The 15,290-nt window shown below is 31.6% G+C and overlaps 1 protein-coding gene across 1 annotated transcript; it reads right to left on the bottom strand.

Moving 5' to 3' along the window:
* Positions 1-5,523: 5,523 nt before the first annotated feature.
* Positions 5,524-6,412, bottom strand: LOC126697142 (cyclin-dependent protein kinase inhibitor SMR1). Its single transcript, XM_050394010.1, has one exon. The coding sequence runs from the start codon at positions 6,268-6,270 to the stop codon at positions 5,818-5,820; it is 453 nt and encodes a 150-aa protein (XP_050249967.1). The 5' UTR covers positions 6,271-6,412; the 3' UTR covers positions 5,524-5,817.
* Positions 6,413-15,290: the final 8,878 nt, after the last annotated feature.

Raw genomic sequence — 15,290 nt, 5'->3', positions numbered from 1 at the left:
CCAAGACCAAGTTACAAGAACTTCCGCATCACACTTTCCCAGCTAGATGTGCTATTCCAAATCCCAGAAAATTCTCCTGTTTCTTATTCTTTTACCTAGGGCTCAACATTAAGTACAAACTACAAAAGGCTAAAATCCCGATTCCCAAGAAATTATATTCCTTTTTCTCCACTTAAAGAACTAAAAGATCGAATTCCCACTGTTCCACAGATAAAAACACCATTGTCTTACCTCACAAGACAAAAGGGATCCATTTCAAGTGCAAAATGGTTGCTAGCTCTCGGGATCCATTTTCCTTAACTTTTCCTTGATTTTCTTTTTCCTACGGTTTTGTTATTTATTTTCTTTTCCTTTCCCATTTCATTTGAGATTTCCTTTTTCTTTCGGTAGTAATAAATTAATAAAGAGCACATTAATACTTAAGAGTGAACGTGGAAAGAGGTTGTTTACTGTTTAGGGAAACTAATTAAAGGATTAATAAACGGCTTTAGCATCACGTTTTGGACGGTAGACCACAATATTTATGGACAGATCTTGATCTCAGTCTCATTTTTGGACATTGTGTTGTCCACTATCCAAGTATCCATCCATAAATAATTAAACACGTTGAACATGTAGGTCCAATTTTACTCAAATCATTTTGAGGGATAAGAAAAAAAAATACCCATTTGGATATAATATAATATAATTCTAGAAATTCACTTCTCATGATCTCCTTAGATGATAGTAATGGGTAATTTAGACTGTGTGCTTGTTTGGAAGAGTTTATTTTCATGAGTTTATTGGACTTAAAAAATAAGTTGAACAAAAAAATAGCGATTTGTGAGTATATGACATTGACGGTAAGAGGTTTTAAAGGTTAATTAATATAATATAATTCTTCTAAAAAAAATTAATATAAGAGACATAGGAACTTGAGGAATTGGCATGGACTACGTGAATTTTTTGGTTCTCACTTCTCGTGAGAAAACACTTTTAGTACATAGTTCACCACAGCATATGTACTATACCATTGGACCATATAGTAAGTTAAAAATATATAACATTGAGTATATGGAAAAAAGATAAAAATAAATAAATAAAGAAAGCGAAAAAGAATACCTTTTTTTTCTAATACCTGTAAAGTTCTCATTGGTTGTCTCATTAGTTTCTCATGATCCCTTTAGCATCCTTGACATTGACGCTTCCTAAGCTTGTGATTGGCTGACTCACAGGCTTTTAGGACTGTGTAAAAGTAGCAATCCCTCTTTTAATCTTAATAATGCTTACCATCTTTCTTTTTTTTCCCTTGGGTTTTTTATATGCTTACTTGCTATATACCATTGCTTTATGCATATTTGTTCGCCTTCTTTTTCTCTGTGTCTCATATTCCTTCGCACTGAATGAACTTTATTCCGTCAAAATTGAGATACACAGAGTTGCTTATATTTTAAGCTCTCTCCAAAGCCTTGTTATTAATATATTCCTGGTCATGGATGACTAATTTTCCTTATTTATATTCTAAACCCACTTTTGCAGCAACTCAAAGACACGTAAAACTGAAGCCAAGCACATAATTTGCCATTAAAATATATGCATTGCATGGCTTTTTCAATCAATGTCAATATTGTTTGGGATTGATTTGTCCCCAGAAGGGACCTCTTTTTTGCTATATTAATTAGTGTGTCTATGCTTTTTATATTGTCACATGGAAGTACCTCTTAAACTAGACCATGTCCCATATGTATATGATCTTGGATCGATGGTGATATATATTCCCTCAGATGATTTGAGACATTTTTTTAATGGAAAAAAAATTAATTCGAGTATTTTACATATAAACATTATTTGAGATGATTTATACATGTAGATTATATATCATAAATCGAAATGGATTCCAATAATGTACTAGTAAGACATGCTTAAGTTTTGGACTATATGCCAAATGTCTTACATCATGGTGTTATTATTTTTCATTATACAACTGGTTAATTATTGAAGTGGAGTGATGGCAATTAGGTGGATGTGGCTCGAGATACAAGACTAAAAGATGTCTTGTTTTAGTTTCTGGTTTCTACTCTAGGAGAGATGGCCTCAAATTAGATTTATATTATATTAACGTGGTATGAGTTATTTCACATGGTACATGCATGTGAATTAACTTTGATTGATTATTACCAAAAAAATATATATATATATTGATTAGCATTTCAACTATAAAAGCCTATTAGTAGTATATCTATACATGTAATGCATCTCAACATATTCTATGAAAAAATGAGTAATATATATCTGGAACATAATACTTTTCACAGTTTTTTTTTCCATGATTGCTTAATATGACCTATTCTTCCTAAGAGTAATATTACTTTTACATGAATTCTTATTGACACTATTTTTATTGTGCAACAACAAATCATAAAAGTAATTGTGAAAAATTTGTGGCATGAGACTTACTAAGAAAAAAAATTGTTCAATTTCAGAATATGTCTCATGTTATGAAATTTTCCCCCTCCAATATTAATGGTGAACAATTTAAGTGAAATGGTGGCAATAATTTTGATCTTTCCTGATCAAGGTGGTTGGGATACGTTATTACGGATAGAAATTGTTCTTCTAAATGAGTTTCAAGTCACATAACTAGTCAAAGTCACTACAAATTTGACCATGTTAGAAAGAGGTAGCCATATCATTAATTACCTATTAATTAATTCAAAATTTGGCCCAATTGAAACCCATGACATGATGAGCTTACAATAACTCAATTTCATGGATTCAAATCCCATTGCTTGCAAGAAAAATAAAATAAAATTGCTACATTTGTGGTAATTAACCCCTAAACTTTCATGAACAAGATTGTGGCTTTAGAGCATTCCCATCAAGGATTCTAAAAATTTTAGCATTTAACGCTTCAAAAACCTACTTTATCTATTATACCACCCCACTTTAAGATACATCAAACATCGAAACTTCTATATTTTTTACCATTTCATTTAGATAATATAAACTACTCATTAAAATAATAATAAAACAACTACACAAAAAACTATAGCAACCACCTCCTCCACCACCCCTACCACCGCTCCACTTGTCATAACCACCATTGTAGCAACCACAACCCACCATAGCCACCACCACCACAAGTCACAGCACCACTGTGGCAACCACAACCACCTACAGGAGGAAAAGAAAAAGAAAAAACTCAAAGTATAACCACAACCATCCACCAAAATCACAACCAACCACCACAAAAACAACCAGCCACTGCAAAAACAAAATCTCAGCCAAGCACTCACCGGTGGCTAATCTAACCCATTGCAGGAAGAAGGAAAAAAAAAAAAAAAAAAAAAAAAAAACCACAACCATCTAGCAAAAACAACCAGCCATCAAAACAAAATTGTTACCCAAAGATCCAACCCACAGACTCACCGATCTCACCACCATGCCTCCAAATCAAACTCATACATCACCGCCACCGTGACCCACCATCGAAACTCACTGAAAAAAAATAAATAAATAATTGGAAGGGAAGTAGATTCATTGGTTCAAGCCCAAGTCGTGAGATAGCTTCAAGGGGGGAGCCACAGGGAGATCGATTTTAGAGAGCGAGAAAAAAAAATAGAGGAACGGCAAGTCTAAACAAAGAAGAAGGAAAGAATAAAAAAATTAAGAAATAAAATATGTTTTTTAAAGAGAAGAAGAGAGAGAGAGCTTTAAAACAATTTTTTTTTATATATAAGATATAGCTACTAGGGCTTTCCAAATTCATCCGAGTACTCGACCCACCTGAAGAACCAACCAGATCCAACCCGAAACCAGCAGACCTGACTACTCCAACTGGTCGACGGCGGGTCTTCATCACCAAAAACCGATTCTGGCGGGTCGGGTTTCGGTTTTCCTCCCTTAAAATCCAAACCAACTGAAAGATTTCTAGATTCCAACCAAAATTTTCTAGATTTCGGTGATATTTTTCTAGATTCCGGCACTATTTTCCTTAGATCCGGTGAGATTTTGACCGGATTTGGCAAAATATCATCGAATCTAGTGAGATTTTCACCGGATCTGGCGAAATCTCATAAAATCCGGTGAGATTTTCGCCAAATCTAGGTTTTTTCCACCGTTTTCTCGTTGTCTCGAATCCAACTAACCCGCCTGCCACCCGTTGATGTTCTGAACCGCCCGACCCGATTACTCCAGCGGGTCGACGGCAGGTGCCTTTTTTCTCCACCTGATTCCAGCGGGTCGATTCCGGGTTGGGCACAAACCCAACCCGGACCAACCTGTGGACAACTCTAATAGCTACAATGCACTCTAAAAAATGAAAGTGCACTATAACAAGATGACAAATCTTTTAGCATATGCAAGTTTTGATGGAGTTGGTTTTTTGAGTTTCAGATACTGAAATTTAAGTTTTAGCATTTTTGCAATTCTTGATAAGGATGCTTTTAAGAGCATTCACATTGGGAATGACATATACCTTATGTAGGAAAAATTTAGCATAAAAGTCCAAAACCCCCCACACATTTGGACTTGTAAAAACCAATTATTGCAAAAGAAATTTGCAATAGTGCTACAGTGCAATTCTAAAAGTAGAATTGCACTGTAACTCAATTCTTAAAAAAAAAAAAATTAAATAATAATATTCTATTCATCTACTTTATCAATTTCTCTCTCTCTCTCTGGGGGTTTTTGGGTTTTTGTTTTTATTTAGGTTTTGGGATATATTATTTTATTGTGAAGAAATATTATTTTAATGAGTTGTATTATAAAATAAAATTAGGATACTGAAGGTATTGTAAAATGATATAACATAATTAATAGAGTAGTTTTTTGATATAGTAAAATAGGATGTGATAAAATTTTGGAATGTTAACGCTATTAAGGTCTATTTGCAGGCAATAAACGTCATTTGATGTGTGCCAAATGGCAAATTGGATGTTTGACAAAATGAAACATTGGATACTTGAACAGCCTTAATGGTTTAGTTATAATTATGACTACAGTTTTGACGCAAAGATGATGTATGTGATAAATTATTTCTTTCAGTTTTGAATTTTGATCGTATATTTAATTGAATACAAGTACCGCACGACATAGCACATTGCATCGTTTTCTGGTCATTAACACGTACAAACTTCTCTCTATCTCTCTCTCTCTCTCTCTCTGAAAATCAAAGTTTATCAATCCCAAAGCCGTGTCAATCACTCAACACAAATATGTCAAACACAAGACAGATGAACCATTAACCAACAACCTGTAAAATAATTCCCAATCTTCTACGTACCTATAAAATTATATTTATAAAATATAAAATAACCAACCAACCACATCTACCAAATCGAAATCCTTCTCTGCATAATTATACTTTGCAATACACATTAACCTTTTTAACCTCTTTAATCTCTCCGGCCCCCACAACAGGGTAAAAAACAAAACCAACAAAAAGTAAAAAATAAAATCCGACTGAATACTATCGAAACCTTCTTATGTTTTTACCGACGATATCCAGAATTTAACTCTTCTTTGTTCTGATAATCACATCACTAAAATGAAATACATAAAATGCATAATTTAATTAATTTATATGACCAAGAGGGTTCAGATCCCAAATAATCTAAAACTTCAGACACCCATTAGGACCCAGAATCCAAATCTTATGCAGAAGTGGGATGGATATATATATATGAACACGTCAACCATATACCCAGCATTACAAATTATATATAACGAAAAAAAAATTTTTAAAAAGAAAAAGAAAACAAATAGTCGTGTAAAATTTTCAACCCTGGCGAGCTGTATTTTTCTTCTTCTTCTTCTTCTTCTTCTTCTTCTTCTTCTTCATTTACACGAGCAACAGTTCCTCTTGTTAGACGTAATAACAGCTAACTGCTCGAAACTCGATCTGAAAAACGAATCGACCTCTTCGCGGTTCACGATCTCGAAGAATTGAAGCTCGGAGAGTTTTCTTTTGCATGTGGGTGCTCTTTTTGGCTTCCGTGGCGCCGGGGGACAATCTAGGATCTTAGGAATTCTATGTTCCTTGGATGTTGGTGTTCGACAACAGTCCTCCTCCTCCTCTTTGTTGTCATCCTCCTCGACATTAATATTCTTATTTTGTGTCTCGACTACGTTGTTGTTGTTGTTGTTGTTGTTGGCACCAATATTATCGTTGAAGCCACCCACTTGAGGTGTTGTTGATGATGATGTAGTTCGAGTAGTCTTGACCGTGAGTAGTTTGGTTTTGGTTTTGGATTTGGAGAGGTCGTGTAAGAATTCGAGATCGGTGGACATGGTTTTGGTATATTGTGTTCGAGGTCGTTTTTGTGTTTGTGAATTGAATGGAAATAGAGGCGAGAGGTGCGGAGTGGCGTGCTATATATGTAGGAAAAAAAAGACCAAAAGAGTTGGGAAGGCGTGCATTCGAAGGTAAGAGAGAGAGAGAGAGAGAGAGGGTTGTTACTGGTTCTTTATTCTATATATCTCTTGTTAGGAAAATGACCTGGTTGTCGTATTAAAAGTTAAAACTTGGCTGAGTCATTGCACTTTGGGGGTTTTTTTTTTCTTTTTTCTTTTTTCTTTTGGTTAATACTAGGTTACAATTGAGTGAATTGACACAGTCTATTGCAATTGAAATATATGTCCATATATATAATAGTTGTGCAAATATGTGATGTTGGGTTCATGTGCTTATTGTGTTTTTTGTGATGTTGGGTTCATGTGCTTATTGTGTTTTTTGGGTTTGGGCTAATTTCCATGTGTATAAACTGTGTGATGGGTTTCCATGTTTGGCTTCTTCTTTTTTTCAGGTAACAAATAGAATGAGTATAGGAAGCAGCGTTGCAGCTGAGAGATTTGGCTGAGCTTTGTTACGGACTTTGGCGTATTGGTATTAAAAACAGTTTTTAACTGTTTTTGTTTTTTTTGTTTTGGAAGTTTTGTCATTTTCACCATGTGAATTGTCCATTGTGGAGTGAATGGTGATTATTACTTTACCACTTATTGACCATAATTACAAATTAATTTATCATCATGGGTTCTTCTTCTTCTTTCTTTTTTTTTGTGCGTTATATTATGGTATGTTAATCTTTTGTTTTACTACTCATATATGCCTATATTACTAATCTTCCAATTATATAGATTTATAGATTAAAAGCCATTCAAAATAACAATTATTATAAGGAATGATAAGGGATTTTTTTTAATTTTTTTAATTTTTTTAAAAGTAACCGAGTACTGTGGCCTAATATAAGGGGTTAATGCAGCCTTTTTCCCGGCAATCTTTGAGCTTGATCGCACAGGGCCACAGCATAAAACACCTTGCATGATCTGAGATTTCATTTCACATAGTTACCCTTTTGCTTTTCTGGTTCTGGATTGACAATATATGGAACGTAAATCTTACGTTAGGGGCAAAAGGTAGTAACTTTGTAGCCTAACGACCGGCCCTACGCTCTTTTATTGGAGTGAACAACACGCACTCCTCCTCGTAATGGTGCATTTCTAGATTCTTTACCCAAGATGTGATAAGTTTTCCCCCACAAAATCAACCAATAGAGTAAGATGTATAGATTTTTGTTTTTTGATCAATTCTTACATGACGACATAAATATGTCAATCATTAGAGGAAGAATTTGAATTCTTAACACCTCGTTAGAAACACTTGGAAGTATCAATTGAAATACAAAACTCTTAATAAAAATTATTAGATTTTAATCACTTGTCTTATTTATTTGAGTAATACTACAGTTATAAACTATTTTACAATATTTTATAAACTATTGATGTGGCAAATTTTTATTGATTCTAATCTGGACCCACTATTAATATTTCACTTTTTTACTTACCAATAACTCCTCACCACATTAACAATTTAAAAAATAGTGTGTGACTATATCATTTTCTTTCTTTATATGTTCTTTTATAATGTTGTGAAAAGATAATTCAATTCACTAATTAAGACTTTTTTTGGCTAAAATATTGTTTCTATTCCCAAAGTTTGCATAAATCTCACTTTTTCCCCTAAATTTTAAAGGAGAGATTTTTTCAATGGGTTAGGGACTAACACATGAACAAATAAAGTACTTTTTACAATAATTTAGGGATAAAAATAAATTTTTTAAATTGAAAATTAATAATTGTAACATTTTTAATGGTATAGAGACAAAAAATGATTTTTTCAAAGTTTATGAATGAAAAATAAAATTCATGTAAAGTTTAGAGAAGAAAGAAACATTTTAGCCCAAAGTTAAAAAAAAAAAAAAAAAAATTAGAAGGACTAATTTAAGCAAGTTAAGCGGATAGATAATTAACTTCCAAAATTGACATATTTCTTACTAAATCCAAGTTATCTCACTCTAACATATAGTATCTTTTTTTCAATACAAGAACACATTATCATTAATTTATTAAGGTAGTATTTGGTAATTCTGCTGGCAAAATGTATTCCAATATAATGCATTTTTCTTTAAAATTTCAATCATTTAGTTAAAAATTTAAATAAAAAAATAAAAATAAAAACTTAGGTACAATACTTATGTGTTGTTCCTTAAATTTCTCTCTTAATATTCAACCATGTGACAACACTTAATTAAAAATACACTCCTGCACATGAGAAAAAAGCCACATAACTGAATCTTAAGAAGGGAACATAATGAACAACACTTGAATGTTGTACCTAAGTTTTGTCCTTAAAAAAAAAAAAAAAAAAAAAAAAAAAAAAAAAAAACTTCTATTGTAAAGCAAGTATATTCATTGTAATTGTGTTTAGTTATAAATTTTTTAAAAATCCATTTTTTTTCCTATAACAAGGTGATATGTTCCTTTTTTTTTTTTTTTTTTTCCTTTGATGTAATTAAATATTCAATTTTACAAGCATGTAGCCATATTCCAACCAATTTCTATATTCCTCTATAATTATCTACAATATCTCTTCCAATTTTTCCTATTTTTTACAAATTTTAAATCTACACACAAACAATTTTATACCAATAGCTTGACCTTGATCACCTTTGGGACTAGGCTAAAAAAAAAAAGAATGGGAGAACTAGTTTTGTTCTACACACCCGCGGCAGCCGGGGTGGTGGGGGGGGGGGGGGGGGGGAGAAAGACGCTTGGTCTCATGAATTGTGTTGAAATGAGTCTCATTAACTATATATATATATATATATCTAAAATTTAGGATGATAATCCTTAATTTTAAATATTCTCATAGTTTCCAAAAAAAAAAAAGCATTTTGAAGAAAATGTATTCATGTTATTCAAATATATTTGAAAAAAAGTGGAGTTATCTCATGCTTAACTGGTAAAGTTTCTGACGATTGGATAAAAGATTGAGAGTTCAATTCTCATATACACCAAAAATTGATTAATGTCTTGATTTGATAATAAAAAAAACTATCATCAGGAGCGGACACTAAAAATTGAAGTTATCTATAAAAAAATAATAATAATCTTAAAAATACATTCTAAATAGATATTATTAACGAGCTTATGTCATCCCACACACATAAGTCTTAAACAGATTGTTGTGAATTGACTTTAATGAAATGAAGTTAATACGTCCTTGTCTTTGAAGTGTGTGTTCTTCAAATCCCTTTAGATGAGCGTGAAGGGTATATATATTGCACGTCCTCTAAAAAACGGCACATCTTATTAGCTTCTCTCACATCAACCCTCACCAATTTTGCATAGGATACCATGTTAGAGCCTTCAATACACCCAGCTGCCATATCTCTCCTTGCCATATATTAAAAACAAAATCGGGTTTGTTTTGGATTGGGTTTACCAAACAACAACTAATTATCAAAAATGAATCTTCCCACGTGAACTGTCTGATTGTACCCACCGCTTGGTTTTCACCGTTAATCATCAGCTTATAGTATATAAAAAAACAAAAGGTCAAATCTTTACGTTTCATAATTAAATTATTTTTATAGTCATCATCAATTTTATTTTAATTCTAACTTTCATGGAATACTATGCAATCATCATCCCGAGGTAACAACAACTAAACCATGCTTGCATTACAATGCAGGTCAAATGCAATTCAATATTGATTATTCACGTCCTTCAAGCAATTTCTTAATTATTATATCTCTCATGGAAAAAAAGTTTTTTATACTATATGATTATGTCGTATCTTGTAGGCTAGCTTTCTTTTTGGGAACTAAGTCTGATACCATAATTATTTTAATAACTTTGTTATCATTTGTCCACTTAACGACTTATGAGCAGTGAAAATATAAACTCATATGAATCTGTTATTTTTTTTCTATTACTTACAATTCATCACGTGGACGAGTTGTGGTCAAAGTTGTGAAAATTGTTGTGGTAATAAACTTACTCATCCTTTGGTCACTATTGTGACGCTTTCCAGCATGGTTGTGTGGAGATTCTGTGCACTCCTTGGTAACAGTAACATGAACTTCAATGCAAAAAAAAAATTAATAATAATAATAAAGAAAAATTGGACTAATCCTAATCCAGACAAGGACATTCCAAATCTTACCTCGTTAACCACCACTTTATTCTTCATGTCAATGTTGGTTAAGAATTTTTAACCTTTTTCTCAATTTCTTTACATTTTTATAATATTCTCTTAAATCCTTTTTTTACAAAGAAAAAACCCCCCCAGATCCAAAGGAAGAAAGAAGAGTTCATAACAAGCCTTGAATTAGAATTTCTGTTTGTTTTTAATTAAGAAGAACCAAATCTGTAAAGAGAGGAGCAAAAGAAGGAGAGAGATTGGTTCTTGTTCTTTGACTGGCTTGGTTCGAAGAAGTGTAGTTTATTGCAAGTAATTAAGAGGCCAGCTTTTCCATTGAAAAGGTATCATATGTGTATCACATGGAACCCAAAAAAAAAAAAAAAGTTTCACTTAAAGTAGACTATTCACGCTCGAGATGGATTCCATTTTCTTGCTTTTTTTGCTTGATGAAGATGAGCTGTGTTTTTAGCTGTATTACAGGAATCAATACGTGTACTTAGTGTTGCATCTAACTCATTCATACAAAACACGTGCAATGAAAAATAAAGACAAGATCTAGCTACTTCCATGATGCTAGAAATACACGCAATATTTGAATCTTTTAGATTAGAGTTTGTAGAACATTGTTTTGGTTTAACAAGTATGCGATTAAGTGTTTTTAAAACATGTGATTAAATGGATTTCAATGAGTTAATAGGTAAAGTCCATTGTTATCGAATAAAGTATTTGGGTTTGAATTCTATTTGTATAAAAATTAATTGGTATTTTGGTTTGATGATTAAAAAAAATATTATAGAACAAATGCCATAAGTTGATATTTATCATATCGATTAAAAAAAAAAAAAACATGTGTGTCAATTAGGTAGGATGAAGAATAGTTAAAAAAAAAATGGAGAAAGATCCAGCTGAACTGCCACCAAAACATTGAAACGTTTCTCTTTTATAATGATGGGAAGGAAAAAAAAGTATTTGAAACAAGAAACAATACAAATATATAGGGACTTTAATTTTAATGCATTATTATTGTTGTTGGATGGCCATCCAACAACAATAATAATGCATTAAAATTAAGATTTTATTTATTAGTTTTCTAAATGTGGGAGTTTTTTTTTAATAAGTTACAGGATAGGCTTATTTTGTTACAGGGTATTATGAGACTAATTTGAGAATAGGATATTATTATCCTATGATTTATTTATATTTTTTTACGTATTATTTATGCTTTATTTTTTTTATATATATAAAAGTTGTGAAAGTTCATTTTTAATCTTTTTTTAAATATTTTCTTCTCAAAAAAAAATATTTTTAAATTTTGTATTTTGTATTTTTATAAGTATGATCTATTGATTATAATTTTAATTAATTGTGTTAGCATCATAGTTTTTTTTTTTTTTTTTAGTTGGAGTATGTGGATCTGAACTCTGAATGTCTTATTTGTAAACACCAAAAAATGTGAACCAATTGAGATATAACACTCTTGAGTCCTTGACACCATAGTTTGGCTTCCAATCCCACCCTTATTAAACCTCCAAACCCTTGAGCTTTACATTTTCTAGTTCTTTTAACATTTTGATTTTCAAAAAACCATGGTATATGTTCATCTATAAATATGGGGATGGATGTGAGATCATTTGGGTCATTCTAATTCTCCGTCAAACCTCAAACTTTCCTCTAGGACCAATAGTTTAGAAGCTTTATTTACGTAATGCCAAATCAATGGAAAAATGGAATGCACTCTTGGAATCTTTTCATATAGGAAGAATTTATTTAGGTTAATTTGAAATCCTACACTTGTTGTAAAAAAATTAAAAAATAAATAAAAAATTAAAAAAAAAAAACTACAAAAATTATTGTGTAAAAGTTCTTGAAAAATACGAATAGTAGTTGCTTAAGTAAAGTCCATTCCACATTTAAGGACGCCAGAGCCAGAGGGATCAATCATTTGGATATACTTCAAGGACAATGATGTAGTGTTTAGAGCTCAGACTACTAGACTAGTACCATACTTCGCTGTGGGCTATAATAATAATAATAATCTGGACCAATACATAAACTGGGTAGATTTGGATTTATAAGTGTGAGTATTTCAACTCAGCAACTTTCGGTTTTGCTTTACTGCAAAGTTCTGGTGGCAATAATATACAAATCAGAGACATGTTGCGGGCCCGTTTGATAATGTTGTTCTAGTAACGTTATTTGTATTTTTTGGAAATACATGTGGGTGAAAAAATATGTAGAAATATGTGTAATGTTGTATAAAAACTGAAAACTATTGTTTAAGTTGTGATACTAAACACCTCCGCAATTGTCAAAGAAAGAAACACATAATTGTTAGAATTAATTGTTAGAATTGAAAGGAGACAAACGTTCACTACACTGCATCGATCGTGGGCCTAGGGTGAATCATCAAGCATAAAAACAATGGACAAAAAGTTGTAATGCCAACATAGCATGCATTGGCTTTGCCTAGCTAGGTCACAATTTGTTTTTCTCTGACAAGACTGCCCCATATGTAAAATTGCTAAATTTTGAAGAAAATATTGAACTACTTTTCTTTTCCTTAATTAGAAGGCATTCATGAGTCAAATTTTGGTGCAAAATTAATACAGAATATCAATGGGTTTGATCTAGCGAGCAGTGAGTTTTTGATCCAGTACATAATTCAATAGTTATAACAGAAAAAGTGGATTTGAACCTTGGATGTCTTAGAAACATTCGAAGAACACTTGTTAAGTTAAAAGGTTCTTGGTGGTTTAGTTTTTATAGCTTAAGTACCCGAATTTGACCCGATTATATAATTAAATTACTAAAATTATTCTATTAGTAATTGTTGTAACATAAAAATTAGATAACAATATTAAAAGTAAAATGTGCCTTTATTTTTCTCTTAAAATATTGTTTAGTTTAGTGTAAAAGTATTTACTAATACTTGAATGTTGTTAAATAGTATTTTTGATGTTCAATTTTAGGTAAACCTAGCTTAATCCGTCCCATATGAACAGACTTGTGGTAACATAAGCAGATCGGTTTGGATCTTTCAAATATAATTGGATTTAGGTTGAGAGTTTGTTATGTAAAATGTTTAGAGTCTTTTTGTCATCAACTTTATCTTTCTTTTTAGTTTATTTGCTTATGTACAAATTCTTAAATTATCACTATTTTATAGGGAGCACACTTTTTTTTAACCAATTTTTAGCAAAAGAAAACCCAAATAATTAAGCTAGTGCCAAATATAAAAGATTTAGAGGTCTGGGTTTGGAAAAAAAATTTTGCATCTCAAACCTAATTTATCATCATTCCTAATATTAAAACATATCAAAGTTTAGAAGATTAGAACTATAGATAGGGAAAACTTTTTTGGATGAATTAAAGGGAAAAAAAATATGTCAACAGCCTTGTAGTTCATCTGATACTCTTTGGTGTTTCTAACAAAAATATCTAAGCCTAAATTCTCCCTCCCAACCATCGATGTATAAAGAATAAAAAAAAGTGTTAAAAGTATAACCCCATGCAAATTGTGAAACAAAGGTAATTTAAATAACTAGAGAATGACACCCATATGCCAACTCTCTAGCTCTCCATGGTCACTCTTGCTCCTTTATCAGAAAGTTGTTGAAACGCTATGGCACTATTACTCGATGATAATGAAATTACCAGTAACATATAAAAGCTATTTTAAATTTATAAACAATAAAATAGACTTTCAAATCAGTAATGTAAATAAAGCTGGCACCTTCTTAACTTTATGAAAGCTTACGTTGATGTCTAAATGATAATAAAGTCTCTGATATGCATGCATGTGTTGAAGTACATAAAGTATTAACCGTTTCAGTAGCTACTAAAATGATGAAGCAATAAAATTAGTAGCTGAGAGGAAGGTGCTAATTAAGAACCACAATAGTCATGGCCAAGTACATCAGCTGAACCATACCAGAAGACATTCAACCCAAGCAAATTGGAAGCTTAATATATTACTCCTATATCATAAATATGGCATTTAAACCCGGTCCCTCAATCATGAATATAATTTATATTCACTTTAATGAATTGTTGATAAGGAGTTCTACTTTTAGTCAAGATTTGAAGGTATAAAATTGACAATGTTTCCAACGGAAATGTCCAGAGTTTAAATTTTTTATTTTTTATTGTAACTATCAAAATTCAAAATATTAACAACAACAACTGACAACTATTTTTCTATTAAAAAAAAAAATCCAAGTTATAAGATAACCGATGATGGAGATGGAATTGTTGTTTCAAGATTAAGGCTACTGGTTATCTTTTTGTAATCTTTTTCAGGAAGGCGTGATTTTTTTTTATAAATTTATATATATATATATATATATATATTAAGAAAAAAGACAATATTTTATTGCTAGAAATATATTATAAGTAAAAAAGAAATATACAAAAACATTATATTCTAGAGAGAATCTCTCAGAGAAAAATTATAAATTAACCCAATCAAAAGTATAAGAATCTTCAATACAAGAGCAGAGTAATCAAACCATAGAGAAGAAGGAACAATATAAAATTGAAAAAAAACAAGCACATGTTCTCCAAGAATCCATTTCAAATTGGATCACTAATGGTGTGTTTGGATGGAGGGGGGAAAAAGGAGGAGTGGAGGAGAGTGGAGGGGAGTAGAGTAGAGTTGGCTAAAAATAAGCTAATTTTGAACTAAATTTACTTTACTCCCCCTCCCTCTCCTTCAATCCAAACGGACCATAAGGGTACCTACCATATTGATGAGATTAATCATCCCCCACCATGAAGACATAAGGACTCGATAACTAAGAGGGGAAACCCACCAGGTACTTGAACT

The sequence above is a fragment of the Quercus robur genome, chromosome 8, assembly GCF_932294415.1.
Source record: "Quercus robur chromosome 8, dhQueRobu3.1, whole genome shotgun sequence".
NCBI classification, from domain to species: Eukaryota; Viridiplantae; Streptophyta; class Magnoliopsida; order Fagales; family Fagaceae; genus Quercus; species Quercus robur.
Note: the sequence above shows the minus strand (reverse complement) of the source record. Positions and strands in the feature narration are given on the sequence as shown.

Bases quoted from the DNA above. Each gene is read 5' to 3' on its own strand.
- LOC126697142 (XM_050394010.1), bottom strand. From the start codon at position 6,270: ATGTCCACCGATCTCGAATTCTTACACGACCTCTCCAAATCCAAAACC.